At 38.4% G+C, this 16,976-nt stretch overlaps 1 protein-coding gene across 1 annotated transcript; it reads right to left on the minus strand.

Moving 5' to 3' along the window:
- Window positions 1-3,752: 3,752 nt before the first annotated feature.
- Window positions 3,753-4,166, minus strand: LOC148777104 (putative CENPB DNA-binding domain-containing protein 1). The gene has a single exon (XM_088839306.1). The coding sequence runs from the start codon at window positions 4,164-4,166 to the stop codon at window positions 3,753-3,755; it is 414 nt and encodes a 137-aa protein (XP_088695432.1).
- Between the last annotated feature and the right edge of the window lie 12,810 nt (window positions 4,167-16,976).

Below are 16,976 nucleotides of genomic sequence, written 5' to 3' on the forward strand. Positions count from 1 at the left end.
AAAGATTACTATAAAGTTAAATGATGACATATTTTTTCCTTATAAAAATAATATAGAGCTTCACTGTTTAATTTGTATATGAGAGTTTCTTCCAACTACTACAAAAGTATCCGCCTTCTATAGAGGATTTACATTGTTTCTATTATTTTCTATCAGCTGGATAGGCTTCCTGTTTAAGTTACTACTGGAGTTTCTAATCATTGTCACTTTTCTCTACCCTATGTAAGGTGGCAGCAGTCCAAATTTGATTTCCAGGAATGCTGTGACAACCGGAGACAGCCCTCTTCGTATTGGGCACATAAGATGATGATAGCTCTTTGATTTGAAGTAGCATCTGTCGTTGCAGTCTGTACTAGTCACAAGTTTGTCATTTTAGAACTGTATCTGAGCCCTTGATTTACTGTTCTTCATTATTGCCATTGATGGCCAGATGCTCAAAACTGTGATATTTATGTGTGTATCTCAGTTTTGCCTAACATTCTCGTTCTATGCTTAGTAGGTATCTGTGTATCCTCAATTATTGTACTCACTGAAAATGTAGAAAGCACTGGTGTTAGCTGTTAAACACAATCCAGATATTTGGAACAAACTTGTATCTGGGGTTAATTTCTTCAATTCAAAAAGCTCTTATGAAAAGCACTTTCATCTTCGGCACTGAAAGTACAGGAGTGAATAATCAAAACCCAAAATGTGTCAAAACCTTCTGACCGAAGACCATCAGAAATATATCTGTGGTCAAGTGAAGGTTAATTTATAGGTTTATTGCAATGAAGGAGACCACATGCCGTGGAGGAGCATGGTGCTTCACAATAGAAGAGTGTTAAGAAGGATTTATTATAGGATTTGAGCTTGTGTCAGGTAATTTTTTGAGGAAGATTTGAGGAAGGTTTAAAGAAGTTGGGTTTGCTCTGAATTGGATGCTGTCAGGGAGCAGGAGATTATATAATTGGATGTTTTAATGAGTCTTATCTGGAAAGATGAAAGAATACTGTGAGGCTAAGCATATTATTGGCAAAGAAACAATTGTTAGTCATGTTAGCCAGGAGAGGACGATGTTTGGTACCTTTTGTTATTCACACTGTCATCTTATTTGGTTTATGTTCTGACAAGTTCATGCAATGGTCATTTTCATCTTGTTTGATCAGAGTCACAGAGCTTCCTTGTCTGATGTCAATACTCTTCGTGGTTAATTTCAAGAAAAGGGTGCCACAGTTTAGCTGTGAATGGCAGGCCACCTCGTGATAGCACCTAGGCTCAGCTGTTAGTATTAGCTGTGTTTGTGCCTGTTAAGAGTTTGTTTTTGTTTTGCTTACCTGATTAATTAGCTAGTGAGGAATATAGACCCTTATTCTGATAATTAAAATACACGTGTAGGGGTTCATATGAATGAATTCCCTTCTGAGAGTGCATTTGTAAGTCCAGTTTGTTCATAAGTCCAATGAAATTAGGGAGGGGGGTTCAGGAGGGGGAACTTATGTAAACCCGGGGCGAATTCATGTCAATGTATGGCAAAACCAACCAATATAATATTGTAAAATAAAAAAATAAATAAATAAAATAAAAAAAAAAAAGAAATTAGCCTAGGTACCCACTTACACAATCAGCTGTATAGTACTGTACTGTAATAGGTTTATAAATGCAAATAATACATTAAAAAATAAACACAAAAATCAGGAAAATATGTTTAATCTTATAGTACAGTACCTTAAAAAGTATAATAGTACAATATGACAGCTGGCATACAGGAGCTGGCATCAAGTGAACAAGAAGAGTTACTGACTGGAGGCAGGAGAGAAGGTGGGAGATGGTGGAACTGAAGGATCATCAGCAACAGGAGATGGAGGGCAAGCTGCAGTTTCACTCGCACCTGATGTTGATGGCACAGGTTCTGGTTTCCTTGCTGATTTCACTTCCGTCTACCCTTTTGAAGAAGTGACCCAATGATGGCTGAATAGTATGCTGCTGCTGCTGAGTCGCTTCGGTCGTGTCTGACTCTGTGCAACCCCATAGACAGCAGCCCACCAGGCTCCCCCGTCCCTGGGATTCTCCAGGCAAGAACATTGGAGTGGGTTGCCATTTCCTTTTCCAATGCATGCAAATGAAAAGTGAAAGAGAAGTCACTTAGTCTTGTCCTACTCTCCGCGACCCTATGGACTGCAGCCCACCAGGCTCCTCCGTCCATGTGATTTTCCAGGCAAGAGTACTGGAGTGGGGTGCCATTGCCTTCTCCACTGAGTAGTATAGTAGCTCTTTATTCTCTCAAAATAGATGACGTGGTAGCACTGGATTGCTTTCTGAATGGCTGCTGTAACCTTGTGTACCATTCTACTTTCCGATCCTGTGCCTCAAAAGCTGACAGTGCCTCCTCAAATAAAGAATATCCCCTTGAATTTCCTGTCTTCAGTTACTTCTTACTCTTGTCTCTCTTCATCCTTTCTTTGGGCATCCAGTTCCATTAGGATTTCATTAGTAAGCTCCTTGTGTTGCACAGCAAGGAGTTCAGTGAAGTCATCCTCTTGCAGATCTAGCTCCACCTTCTTGCTGAGGGCCACTAAGTTGCTGAAGACCTCATTGGACTCCTCATCCACCTTCTCAAATCCATGAAAATCATGAGCAATTGGCAGGCAAAGGTTCTTCCAGACCCCGTTCATAATGATGGCTGTAACCTCATGCCAATCGAAGTCAATGTTTTTTGTGGCCTTCTACATGTCATGAAAGTGAAAGTGAACATCGCTCAGTCATGTCCAACTCTTTGAGACCCCATGGAGTGTAGCTTGCCAGACTCCTCTGTCCATGGGATTTCTCCAGGTAGGAGTACTGGAGTGGGTAGCTGTTCCCTTCTTCAGGGGATCTTTCCAACCCAGAGATCAAACCCAGGTCTCCTGCATTGCAGGCAGATTCTTTTCTGTCTGAGCCACTAGGGAAGCCCAAGAATACTGGAGTGGGTAGCCTATCCCTTCTCCAGTGGATCTTCCCAACCCAGGAATTGAATCAGGTTCTCCTGCATTGCAGGTAGATGTAGATGTGATAATATTTCCAAATTTGTCACAAGGTTGATCCAGATTTATCACTTGCCTTTACTGCCTGATGAGAAGTGTGATATAAATAATGTTTCTTGAAAATCGCTATAACTCCCTCGTCCATAGTATGGATGAGTGACATAGAATTCTGTGACAGATGCACTACTTTGACATTGGGATGAGTCATCCATGAATGGGGGTGGCCTGGAGCATTGTTGAGCAGCAAAATAATGTTGTATGAGATGTCCTTCTCCAAGCAATATGTCCCCACCTCCGGGAACAATTAGTGGAAAAACTGTTGCTGGAAGATTGCCTGTGTGACCTAGGTTTTGTGATTACTCTTCCACACAATAGGAATAGAGTCCTTGGCTAGGTTTTTAAGGGTTCTTGAGTTCTCTGAATGATAAACTAAGAGAAGCTTCAGCTTCATATCACCAGAAGCATTGCCACCAAACAACAGAATTAGCCTGTCCTTTGCTATTGTATAGCCTGGCATCAACATTTCCTCCTTACTGGTGTAACTTGGGTCTGGCATTCTCTTCCAGTACAGGTCTGTCTCATCCACACTAAAAACCTACTTGGGTAAAAAGCTTACCTTTATCGGTAATTTCTTGAAGCATTTCAGGAAATTACCAGTCAGCTGCCTTATCTGCCCTCCCTGTCTTGCTAGTTACTTTGGCATTGTGAAAGCTGGCTCTAGCCTTGAACTGATGAAACCAGCTATGATCAGCATTAAAAGATGCCCCTCCCTGATTTTTTGCAGTGTTTCTTCTTCAAGTTTTCATAAAGGCTTTTAGCTTTCTCTTGAATCAACTTTAAGCTGAGCAGGACTTGATCCTCATGCTGATCCTGCATCCACACACTGAGAAGTTTCTCCATCTCCTCCATCACTTTTCCATGCTTCTTTGATAATATTGTGGACATCCTTGGCACAGTAGACTTCACATATTCCATGATCTTGTCCTTGTTCTTTAGAATCATGCTGATGGTTGATTGATTCATGTTATAAGAACAAACAACATCTAGCATCTTTTCGCCTTGCTCCACTCTCTGAATTATTTTCTTTTTTTCCCCCATTGTTATTTCTGGGTACTTCTTAGCAGTACCAACTATATCACTGCTGCTTTTATGCTTGCTTCTGAACATCCTGGGCTTGAAATAAACATACTGTACTACAGTACTGTAAAGTAGACAAAATCACAACCACTTGTAGAGGATGCATGCACATGACAGTGTACACCAGGCACATGTACTTACCTACATGATTGTTCCCATCATTGAACTGACCTACATGTATGTTCCCATCATTGAAAGTTCACAACTTGAAGGTTCATATGTAAGGAACTTTCTATAATAATAATAATGATAATAACAATAGCAGCAGTAGCAGCAATAATGACAGTAACACTAACATGTATTAAGTTCTTATGTTCCAGACACAGGCCTGAGAACTTTACATATATTATTTCATTTACTTCTCATGATAGCAACGTGCAGTAGACACTGCTATTTTTATCTCAGGAACTAACATTTAGAGAAGTTAAGTGGTTTGCACAAAGATACATAATGGGATTTTAATCTACAGGCCATCTGATTCAAGAGCTCATGTTCCTCCACAATATTTTAAACATTTACTAGAGTGTAAATCTATGTTGGGGTAGCAGTTACTTTTGGTGACCTTTGCTGGCCTGGTACACTCTCCCCCAGTTGCTATGTGTGTGGCTGCTAATGGCTAACAGCTGCCTTTTTCTTCTAAGAATCACCATCTTAGCTTAGAGAGTATGCCCTTTTGTGGGATAGCCCATGGGTAGTGATCTTGACTGATGGGTGAGTGAGGGGGAAAGCAGGAGGGTGAGTGGTTGAAGAGGAAAAGGCTGGTTTCTTGTGTTAGGCTTGGATGTACCCTGTGTGGCAATGAAATACTCTGGGGCTCCCTAGGGGAGTAAAGCAAAGCTGGGTTTCAGCTGAGACCCAAGACTAAATCCTTGCCTGGGTTTTTCTTCTGCACTATCATGTTTTCCCTCCTTCTGTGAGTACACTTGTGATAACATACTTAGGCAATATTCTCTATGACAAAATTAGACAGGGTACTAAAAAGCAGAGACATTACTTTGCTGACAAACATCTGTCTGGTCAAAGCTATGGTTTTTCCAGTAGTCATGTATGGTTGTGAGAGTTGGACCATAAAGAAAGTTGAGTGTCAAAGAATTGATGCTTTTGACCTGTGGTGTTGGAGCAGACTCTTGAGAGTCTCTTGGACTGTAAGGAGATCCAACCAGTCAACTCTAATGGAAAACATCTCTGAATATTCACTGGAAGGACTGATGCTGAAGCTCCAATACTTTGGCCATCTGATGTGAAATTGGAAAAGATCCTGATGTTGGGAAAGATTGAAGCCAGGAGAAGGGAGTGACAGAGGATGGGATAGTTGGATGGCATCACTGACTCAGTGAACATGAATTTGAGCAAGCTCCAGAAGATGGTGAAGGACAAGGAGGCTGGTATGCTGCAGTCCATGGGGTCATAAAGAGTCGGACATGACTGACTGACTGAACAACAATATTCTCTGGTCGAGACTTGGTGTTAGGTAATAGACAATAGCAGGTGTTATTGATACAGAGGGATATCAACATGGATGCAGAGAGGAGAGACACCCACAGTCTCCTGGCACGACAGCATCGAGAGGTAGTATTGGTAAGAGAAGTCTTCCTAGATGAAATAACTCCTAAATATAGTCTTCAAGGATGAATCGGATTAGGTAGGTAAAGAAATTATCCTTGAAGTCAACCGTTATTTGACTTATTTGTTAAATCTGTGCTAAAGATTAAGGTATGTATCACAGTATAAAATGTGATCAAGTTACTGTAGGAGTTTTAGTTTTAAAATTCTTACATTTTAAGTGATAATTTTATTCAGGAAGCAGAAAAGGAAACTCACTTTCACTGACTACCTAAATGTGAAATGTATCATGTGAGATACTTTCTTACATACTGCTTCTAATGTTTCAACTCAGCACAAGAAGAAATGAGATTCAGAGGTGAAAGACATTCTTCAAGTTTCTTATTTCAAATTCATGAGATTTGTCTTTTAAAAAAGTCTATTTAGGTTCAATTTATATGCAATAGAATGAACACATTTTAAGAATACATTGTGATGAGTTTTGACAAATTTATATATCCATTTAAAGTGTGCTACCATCTACATATGGTTCATTTCATCTAAGTCATCAAATTTGTAGGCATCAAGTTATTCATACTAGTTCTTTGTTATGTGTTTAATTTCACAAAATCACTAGTGATGACCTCTCTTTTACTTGTGATACTGGTAATCTGTGTGTTCTCACTTTTCTTTTCCCTGCTTAGTCTGAGTTGAGATGTTTATCAATTAATTGATATTTTCAAAGTGTGTCTTTTGGTTTCATTGATTTTTCTCCTTTATTTTCTTATTATTGTTTTCTGCTCAAAATTATTATTTTATTATGCTTTTTTTAGGCTTAAGTTCCTCTTTCTCTAGTTTTCTAGAGTAGAAGCTTAGGCTATTGATTTTGTAGCTTTCCTATTTTCTATTATATGTACTTTATTTTTCCTTTGTTAAAAAGTATTTAAACACTTTTTGAGACATGAGTTATTTGTATTATTTAATTTCTAAGTACTTGGGGTATTTTTCCTCATTTGTGTTTTTTCTCCTTTCTCCCTTCTGGTATTTCAGTTATGTTAAAGGTGTAAGTCACACCTTTTGACATTTTCCCACAGTACTTGAATGCTCTATTTTGTTGTTTTTTAGTTCATTTTATTCCTCTTACATTTTGATTTGGGAAGTTTCTATTAATCTATCTGTAAGCTCATTGATTCTTTCCTCAGCTGTTTTGAGCCTTCTGATTAGTTGTTCAAAGGGATTATTTATATATACTATGTTTTTGATTTCTAGCATTTCTGTATGATTCTGTATGATTTCTGTATGATCCTTTTTTGGAGTATTCATCTCACTTCTTACATGTATATTCTTGTGTGCTGTCTGCTTTTAATATTTGTGCCCTTAGCATATAAATCATAGTTATTTTAAATCTCCTGTCTGATAATTTCAACCATTCTGTAACATCTGAGCCTGATAATTGTTTTTTCTCCATTTTTTCTCTTGCCTTTCTTCATTCCTTTTAATCTTTTTTGAAAGCCAGACTTATTGAATAGGATAATAGGGGCAGAGGTAAATGTGCTTGGTTGTTCAATCATGTCCAACTCTTTGTGACCCTTCGGACTGTCACCTGCCAGTCTCCTCTGTCCATGGAATTTTTCAGACAAGAGAGTGGGTCGCCATTTTCCTCCTCTGGGGAATCTTCCCGACCCTGGGATCAAAGCCCTTTCTCCTCCTGTATGGTAGGCAGATACTTTACCTGCTGAGCCACTTGGAAAACCCAAGTGGCTAAATAGGGCTTTAGTAAGAGGACATATAATATGGCTAGGATTTGGTCTGTTTAATGTTTTCTGTAGCTGTAAGTGCCAGAGAATTCAAGTTCCTCTACCGTCTTTGTTTTTTTAACCCCTCTTGACTTCAGGCTTTCCTAAACACTCTTCCTCATGGAGAAACTGTCCTACAGTTGTAATCCACTGGAGCCCTGTGTTACAGTAAGCTATTGGAGAAAGAGGCTAATGTACTAGTTAAGTCTCAGTGTTTCAGTGGCCCTATGTCTCAGAGCTGTGATCTTCATAATTGTTTCTCCACTGGTATGGATTTCCCCCACTACTGTTCCCTCCTGTCTTCCCTGGATATGGCATTCCAAATATATTTCACTGAATTCCCAACCATTATTGACTTTTTCTTTTTCTCTTTGGGATGGTGGGAATACCAAAGGGGGATGGTGTGGGAGGAATTTCTTCTTATCTTCTGGAGAGTAGGCCTTGGTTATGGAATTAATTCTAGGGATATTTCACAATGATTACTCATCCTCTACCTCTGTTGGAGCCACACAGGGATATTTTTAGATTCTTCACTGTGAGAATCAGTTGGAGTTCTAGAGTCAGGGCCCCAAAGTTGTGGGGAATCCCCCTAATAAAAAATTCCATGACACAATGAAGACAACAGAAATCTAAAGTGGGGCTTTTGATCCTGAGAGAAGGATTGATTGAAGGGGGAGTTAAACCCTTCAGATGTAACAAGAAGGAAGGATGTAACTCCTGTACTTAACATTAATAATGTCTCTCCTACTTCTCAGAGTCTAGGCGGAGCTTAAAGGCAGCCATTAGTGCCCTAGTGCTTCTTATCTTGACCTTAATCATAAGCAAGTGGAGCCGGTGTCAATATTCAGAGTGTTGAACACAAAGTGGGTAATAGGCGGTTGACAGAATCAGAATAGTAATAACTCAAATCTTCTAATACTGAGTGACTGCACATTTTGATCTTTTTAAAGACCTTTCTCATTTTTCTTGTCTTCTCCCCAAAGCCAGATAATGTTGGATTGTCAAGGGAAAAGCTTAGGGAGAATGGTGGTCAGAGACTAGTGGGAGGAAGAGATCAAAGAATTATTCCTGTTACCTTTCCAAATTAAACGTGTAATGAACATCTTCTAATACTTTTAAAGCAGTTATGTTGGATATAAAGTTGTTACCTTACTCCAGTGGCTCCCAAATTTTGCTGCATGTTGGAATTAATTGGGTGTCTTAAAAAATACTGATGTTTATCTTCTACCCCCAGATATTCCGACTTAATTGGTATTAGCTGTTACCTGACATTGGGATTTTGAAAATCTCTCCAGATAATTCAAGTGCATAGCAGTTTTAGAGCCACTGCTTTATCCTCCAAAATTTTGCTGTATAATTTATTCTATTGCTGTAAGACTCAAAGATCTCCACAGAGACTTTTGTCAATATATTTGGTTTGCCAGTGTACAAACTACTATGGTGTTTATTTAGCTATCATTATATCAGCCCGTTGTGGCTTCTAAATAGTTATAATTAGCTAAGGGCTTACTGTATATTTTTATGAGTGAGAGCTTAGAAAAACTTGATTGGTGTTCCCAACTTCTGATATTGCTCAAATAAACTCAGAAGGAGGTTGTTCACTCTTAATTTTTTCAGAGGAAAGTCACTCAAACAATCCTGGCAATAAATTAAAGGAGCTAAACTTGTAAAATTTCTGTAATTGCTACTTTTTGATCTCTGTGTTAGGGAAAATACTGAGCACTTGCTATATTCCTACCATTATTATGCCAAATATATATTTAAATTAGTATTAACTTCAGCAAATGTTTGTGTATGCTTATTCTAACTTGCCAATGAAAGATAAGTCATGTGATAGACTCATCACATCACTCTCAGGATAATTTGAAATTTCAAGAAAACATCAGGGAGAAGAAAATTCTGAAGTATAGATGGATCTTTAATGAAGGAACTTTAGCCATCAATCAGGCAGAACAATATTTTTAGGGAGAAAGTCTTCTCATCTAATCTTAGCGCCTCTCTTTGTTCATTGTCTCCTTTTCTTCTCTTTATTCAGCTGATGGCCAGGTCTGATCTGTTTTATCGTAGTTTTATATTTAAATTTGTCTCGTGTCTTAGTGTCAGCACATCAATCTGAAAAACAGGAAGGTTAAAAAACAAAACGAAGCAAAGTTTCTTTGCGTGCTTCTTAGCCACGGCTAAAACATTTGTAAGTTCTGTGGAAAAAGCAATCAAAACATTTTTTTTTCAACTAAATCAGGAATGCACAGAAATGGAATCTTTTCTTGAAAAAGGAGATATCTACATTTATGCATATTTCTGGCTGAGCAAGTACTATGGCCTGGACAGAACTGACACCCCAGATTTTCTCTACAGGGTAAAATCAATTACCAGCCACATGGTCACTCAAATCTGAAATACTGGAGTTATTTGAAACTTTTACCCTAACTTCTTTTTAATCAGTTGTTATTTCCCGTTAAGGCTATTTTGAAAATTCTCTTGAATTTATCCTATCTCACTGTTGGTACCTTTCTGCTTCAGTTCTATCCCTAATCATCTCAACAGAAACAACAGCTTTCTGTTTCATTCAGAAAACAGATCATTTGCCCAAATACAATCTTCACTATGGCCCATGTTTATGTGAGTTGTGAGGATTGAAGGTCATATGTATATTTAAGAGCAAAGCTTAATGACCAAGTAAGAGGAAGGGACATTTACCCAAGTTGTTATTTTTTAAAAACTTTTTTTATTATGAATTTGACCCACATATAGAAAAAGTATGAAAAGCAAATTTGCAGCTCGACAAATTATCAAAATACTCATGTAGTCATCACCCGTGTGAAAGATCAGAACATTGCCACAACCCACACCTCATTGCTCCCTCTCAATCACAATTTTTTTCTTCTCCCCAAAGGTAACTCATTATTCTGACATTTATCTCTATATTTGATTGTGTTTATATTTGATCTTAACTATATAGATTTAATGGTATCTAGACTCTAACTCAACATTGTATATATTTTACAAGTTCTTCCTTGTCATACCATTTGCTCCATTTAAGTATGAACTGGGTTGGCTGTTGCCTTCCCTCAGGCCCTGAGAACATCTTACTCATTTAACAGTTCTCTGTTTTTTATTATTCTCTGTCACAGCACATTACACCATGGCACTGAAACTCGTATATAAAGAGGCCCTTCTACCCTCCCATAGGGTCCCTGCTGGACAGGAGGCAGCTGATGAGGGTGCTACGATGATGGTAGGGTTTTGTGGCTGACTTCCCTTCTAAAAGCTTTTACAGAGGGGATAACTGCCACCTCCTTACTAGATTTTCAAGGGCCACTGCAAGATGACTCAACTATTACTATAGTTGACCCTTGAAGAGCATGGATTTGAACTGCCTGAGTCCGCTTATATGTGGATATTCTTCAATAGTAAATACGGTGCCACATGATCCCTGGTTGGTTGAATCAAAGAATGTGGAGGAATTGGCCCCATGGATATTGAGGGCCAACTCTAAATTATACTCAGATTAACCCCTTCCTTCCTGTTCAAAGATCAATTGTCTGTCTTAATAAAAGTGCCTCTGGGAAGGCACCTTTTTGTTTTCATTTGAAAACAAGGTGAAATGCTTTTGCCTTACTTTGGGAAAGCAGCATAAAAACAACACTCCTATCCCTTTAAATGGAAAGGAGCTGTCTAAGCCATTAGGACAGTCATGCAATAGGTGCTCTATATGCATGGTATGTTTATTCTCATAATCAGATAGTTTTTCTAATAAAATCTTTCATAGTCATGTGTACATTTACTAGAGGTATGTAGAATCCTCTGTCATATTTGATATTTTAAATATTATTAAGAAGAATTTAAAATGCATTTAAATCCTTTATGGTTATGCTGGCCAATTCCTTGAAAAAGTTTAAAATCGTAATTTGTAATACAAACTTGTGTGATTGTAAGCCCTGTTGTCTACATTTCCTATCCCTAGCTATTTCATGTTTCTGTACCTTTTCTTTTCCTCTTTCTGCAGACTGAAGTTCCTTACCATCCTGCTTTTAAGGCCATGTTCACGTGACAGGCCTTCTAGGAAGGCTTCCCTGAACTAAAGTTTGGGAACATTACCCTCTTTTATGCTCTCATCACTCACTTGTCTGTGTCTGTCTTGTTAATTAATATTATATTGAAACGCTCTGTTTTCCCCACTGAACTAAAACTCTTCAAGATCAGTAACTGTTTTCTACATTTGTTACACTCCAGCACAATGGCAATCAGAGAGTAGACACTTGGTTACTATTTAGTAGTTAGAAATCACTACTAAAGATGATCAAGCAAAGACAAAAAATCGTGAAGTTCTCCGAATGTGATCCCCCAGACCAGCAACTCGGTGTCTCCTGCTAATTTATTTGAAATGTAGATTCTCCAGTCCCATTTTGACTTAGTGAATCAGAAACTCTGGAGGTGGGGCTCAATTATCTGTGTTTTAACAACCATACAGGTAATTCTGAGACAAAGTTTGAGAATTCCTGATCTTAGAGGAGTTTTTGACCTTTGAATGAGGGCGAGGATGGAATTGTAGCATGTATATTATCATAAGTGACCAGTCCAGGTTCGACGCATAAATTTTCCTCTGTTCATTTCTTTGCATTTGTGCTTTTTTAACAAAATTCTTTTTTAGATATAAAAAAAAAAAAGAAAAAAAAAAAAGAAAAAAAAACCACCTTCTTCAATTGAAATTGTATAAGTAAGGTATTACATCATACATTTATAATGGACATCATTAACTTTTGCAAGACCACTTTCCTATTCATGTGTGAGGAGGGTGATGTGGGACTCGGAGCTGGAGACGTACTAGCAAGTCATTATAAATTTCTATTGCAAGATACAAATTTGAACCACATAAAGGCATGACTGTGTCTCAAGGGTGTGAAGTCCGTAGCAAATTCAGGGTTGGGGACCATAAATTCCTCATTTTTGTCATAAAAGATTGTTACTAGGAAAAAAAAAATAAAATAAAATGTCTTCCAATGCTAAAACTTCATGATCATATAAAAAGTTCTACAACTTCTATTTCCAAAATAACTTTATTTATTTTTCCTGTCAACTAAAAATTGGTACTTGCCAAGAGTATTTGCTAGTGACTGAACAGCAAGGATATTTGCCATCTGCCTGTGCTGCTGCAGCTGCTGACTTATGTCCATTGAATCAGTGATGCCATCCAACCATCTCATCCTCTGTCGTCCCCTTCTCCTCCCACCTTCAATCTTTCCCAGCATCAGAGTCTTTTCAAATGAGTCAGTTTATCAAGTGGCCAAAGTATTGGAGTTTCAGCCTCAGCATCAGTCCTTCCAATGAACACCCAGGACTGGTCTCCTTTAGGATGGACTGGTTGGATCTCCTTGCCTTCCAAGGGACTCTCAAGAATCTTCTCCAACACCACAGTTCAAAAGCATCAATTCTTCAGTGCTCAGCTTTCTTTATAGTCCAATTCTCACATCCATAAATAACTACTGGGAAAAAGATAGCTTTGACTAGATGGACCTTTGTTGGCAAAGTAGTTTCTCTGATTTTTAATAAGCTGTCTAGGTTGGTCATAACTTTTCTTCCAAGGAGCAGTTCCATTCAGTTCAGTCACTCAGTCATGTCTGACTCTTTGTGACCCCATGAACCGCAGTATGCAAGGCCTCCCTGTCCATCACCAACTCCCGGAGTCCACCCAAACCCATGTCCATTGAGTCACTAACCATCTCATCCTCTGTCATCCCCTTCTCCTCCGGCCCTCACTCTTTCCCACCATCAGGGTCTTTTCAAATGAATCAGCTCTCCGTATCAGGTAGCCAAAGTATTGGAGTTTCAGCTTCAATATCAGTCCCTCCAATGAACACCCAGGACTGATTTCCTTTAGGATGGACTGGTTGGATCTCCTTGCAGTCCAAGGGACTCTCAATGTCTTCTGCAACACCACAGTTCAAAAGCATCAATTCTTCAGCGCTCAGCTTTCTTTATAGTCCAACTCTCACATCCATACATGGCCACTGGAAAAACCACAGTTTTGACTAGACGGACCTTTGTTGGCAAAGTAATGTCTCTGCTTTTTAATATGCTATCTAGGTTGGTCCTAACTTTCCTTCCAAGGAGCAAGCATCTTTTAATTTCATGGCTGAAATCACCATCCATAGTGATTTTGGAGCCCAGAAAAATAAAGTCAGCCACTGTTTCCATTGTTTCCCCATCTATTTGCCATGAAGTGGTGGGACCGAGTGCCATCTTAGTTTTCTGAATGTTGAGCTTTAAGCCAACTTTTCCACTCTCCTCTTTCACTTTCATCAAGAAGCTCTTTAGTTCCTCTTCACTTTCTGCCATAAGGGTGGTGTCACCTGCATATCTGAGGTTATTGATATTTCTCCCAGCAATCTTCATTCCAACTTGTGCTTCATCCAGCCCAGCATTTCTCATGATGTACTCTGCATATAAGTTAAATAAGCAAGGTGACAATATACAGCCTAGATGTACTCCTTTCCCAATTTGGAACTAGTCTGTTATTCCATGTCCAGTTCAAACTGTTGCTTCCTGACCCACATACAGATTTCTCAGGAGCCAGGTCATGTTGTCTGGTATTCACATCTCTTAAAGAATTTTATACAACTAACCAATCTAGTCTGATATCTAGAAAAGTACTAAATCCCTTCATGGTGACGTAAGCTCCTGGTGACTAGCAGAAAACCTTTGTGAAATACGTGCTTGATTGCATTGAACTCTCCTTTGCCAAAATCTTATATATTGACCTTTCCCCACTGCCTCTTTGGAGCAGTCTCAGAGCTGTCTGTGGTGCTGTCTCCTGGGCTGTGGTCTTCATTTTGCTCCAGATAAAATTTAACTCACAATTCTCACGTTGTTCATCTTTTTAGTCAACATTCCTCTGTGTGTGTGTTTATGTGTGTGTGTTAATCACTCAATTGTGTCTGACTGTTTGTGACTCCCTGGACCATAGCCCACCAGGCTCCTCTATCCATAGGATTCTCCAGAAAGGAATATTGTAGTGGGTTGCCATTTCCTTCTTTGGTATTTAAGTTGAAATCAAGTTTAGGAAGGAAAACACCTTATTGGCATTTATTTTTTTGTTTTTGATTAGTTCAGTGGTTTGATAGAATTACTGGCAAGCAGACAATTCACTGTGGGCACCTTAACTATAAGTATGGGGATTAGATGTTGAATGAATGTTTCAGAGTGAGGTTGAAGGGTCTCCAGGGTGCTGCCTCTCATCCAGTGCTCATGGCTCTTCAATACAGTTCTGACTCAGATTTCATTCCAAATAGTAGCAGAACAGTTTTAAAGCCATGAAACTTATACTGACACAGCTACTTTCTCATTTGCCCATATGAACTTGAGACTGCACTAGATTTTCAATGCTTTATTTTATGCTGATTCCTTGAAAAAGAAACTCTCTTGTGAAAGTTAATGTTGCTGCTGTCTGCCTTATGAGTGTTTTCCCACATATGAAAAAAAAATCCAATTTAGTGCCAGGCATTAATCATATCTTATATTATTTGCACCTGAAGATGAAAGGTACATCTTAGGAAAATCCATCATGATTACAGTGAGACATAAACAAAAAGCAATGGTGTTAACATGATCAAGGACTTTTTGGCTGTAAATTCTGAGATCAAAGGTGTTTTATATCGTCTTTCAGAAAACTACATGGTCTCCAAGCACTCTAGCTAATGAACAGTTCTGCAGTGATTTTATGCTGTGTGTCTTTAATAGCATCTGACCTTTTGTTACTTTGGCATATTATCCAGGGTGCCTAGAAGCATGCCAACAATGAATATACCACTTTATCATTCTGTCCTTCTTGCTGTTTTCACCATTAAAAGGAATGAAGAAACACATACATTGTCTTTACAGTAATCATAGCCAACCTTGCTGAAAAGAGGAACTTCGATAATAAGCTTTACACATATAAGCACTTTAGCATGTATTTTTACATGTATTATTTCTGAGATTATATAGCAAAATAAAGCACAGTATGTGCAGGCAGTATGAAGACATAAGAAATTCTAAGTGACACCTAAACCTTGCTCTCAAAGAGCTTGTAGCCTTGTAACCAAGCTGGATATAGAAACAAAACAGCACACAAATCCCAAGTTGTATCAACACATTTAATGTGCATATACTTAACCTAAGACACATTTTTACTACATTTAATGATGAAAATATCCAGCCGATGCACTCTTTTTATATCATGCCTGCTTTTGTAAATGTCTCTCATCTTGCTCACGGTGGCAAGAGATATGGAGGGTATTTTGGGGTAACTTCCTCATCACTGCTTTGCAAGTTCCTGTTGCTCATTGTAATTGTTTGTTGGGCTTCCATAACAAAGTGTCACAGGCTAGGTGGCTTCAACAGAAGAGATTAATTTTCTAACTTTTCTAGAAGTGAAAAGGCCAAGATCAATGTGTTTGCAGGATTGATGTCTTTTGGAGTTCTCTCTCCTTGGGTTGTAAATGACTGTCTTCTCCCTGTGTGCGCCCATGATCTTCCTCTGCTCATGAATGTGTCCTAATCTACTTTTCTTATAAGGATGGCAGTCATGTTACGTTAGCCAACCCTCACTTATGACCCCATTTTAACTTAATCATATGTTTGAAGAACTTATCTCCAAAATAAAGTCACATTTTAAGGTCCTAGAGGCTATGACTTCAACATACGGACACAACACAGCCCATAGCCCTTGTGTCATATCACCTCTGATGTCTTCTATTCCAGCACATGAAACTTTCATCTTGAACTTCTGTCTTTTCAGCTCTATTTAACCCATCAAGGTCTCCAGTGTGGAAGTTATATTTTCCAGAGTCATCAATTCTTTATGACTTGTCTTTTTTTTTCCATCCACCTGTGTCTCCATAATGAGTTCAACCTTGTATTACCATTGCCTTAACCTTAATCCTCTCAAGTTTTCAAAGCATCTACCCTATTTATCATATGCTGAACTATTAACTAGCTTGATTTAAAAAATCAGCTAAATGTGAAAGTTAGTGTCCCTGTGAATTAATGGTTTACTTGTTCAGTGGCTTTGGGTTCAGAGTGATAATTGACAATCTTTCATCCTTCAGGTTTCTTACCTGTTCCTTGTCCCAGCACTTCTTGAACATTGAAACTCCTTTGTATCTCAGAAGACAACTTTGCTTCTTTTTTAATGAAAAATGATCTGTTATGTTCTTTAACTTTCTTTTTATATGTGTGCAAGTTAATTTATAGTTCCTCCTATTTCTTCTCTCCAAATACAAAAGAGAACTATTTTTTTTCCTTTAAAGCAAATTATTCAGTCCCCTCCTATTTTTTTTTTTTGGTGGGGGGGGGGCAGGGAGTGGGGTGGGGAAGGCAATTCTATCAATTAACAATTTCTTTAACTTATGTTTCTCTCCTGTTCTTTTCCTCTCAGTGCAGAAAAATACTGGAGTAATTCATACCTTCAACCAACAAACACAAAGATTCTCTATGTTTTTTTTTTTTTTGTCTTCATTCTCTG

Source organism: Moschus berezovskii, chromosome 8, assembly GCF_049115385.1.
Source record: "Moschus berezovskii isolate FMDL1 chromosome 8, NW_MosBer_1.0, whole genome shotgun sequence".
Lineage (NCBI taxonomy): Eukaryota > Metazoa > Chordata > Mammalia > Artiodactyla > Moschidae > Moschus > Moschus berezovskii.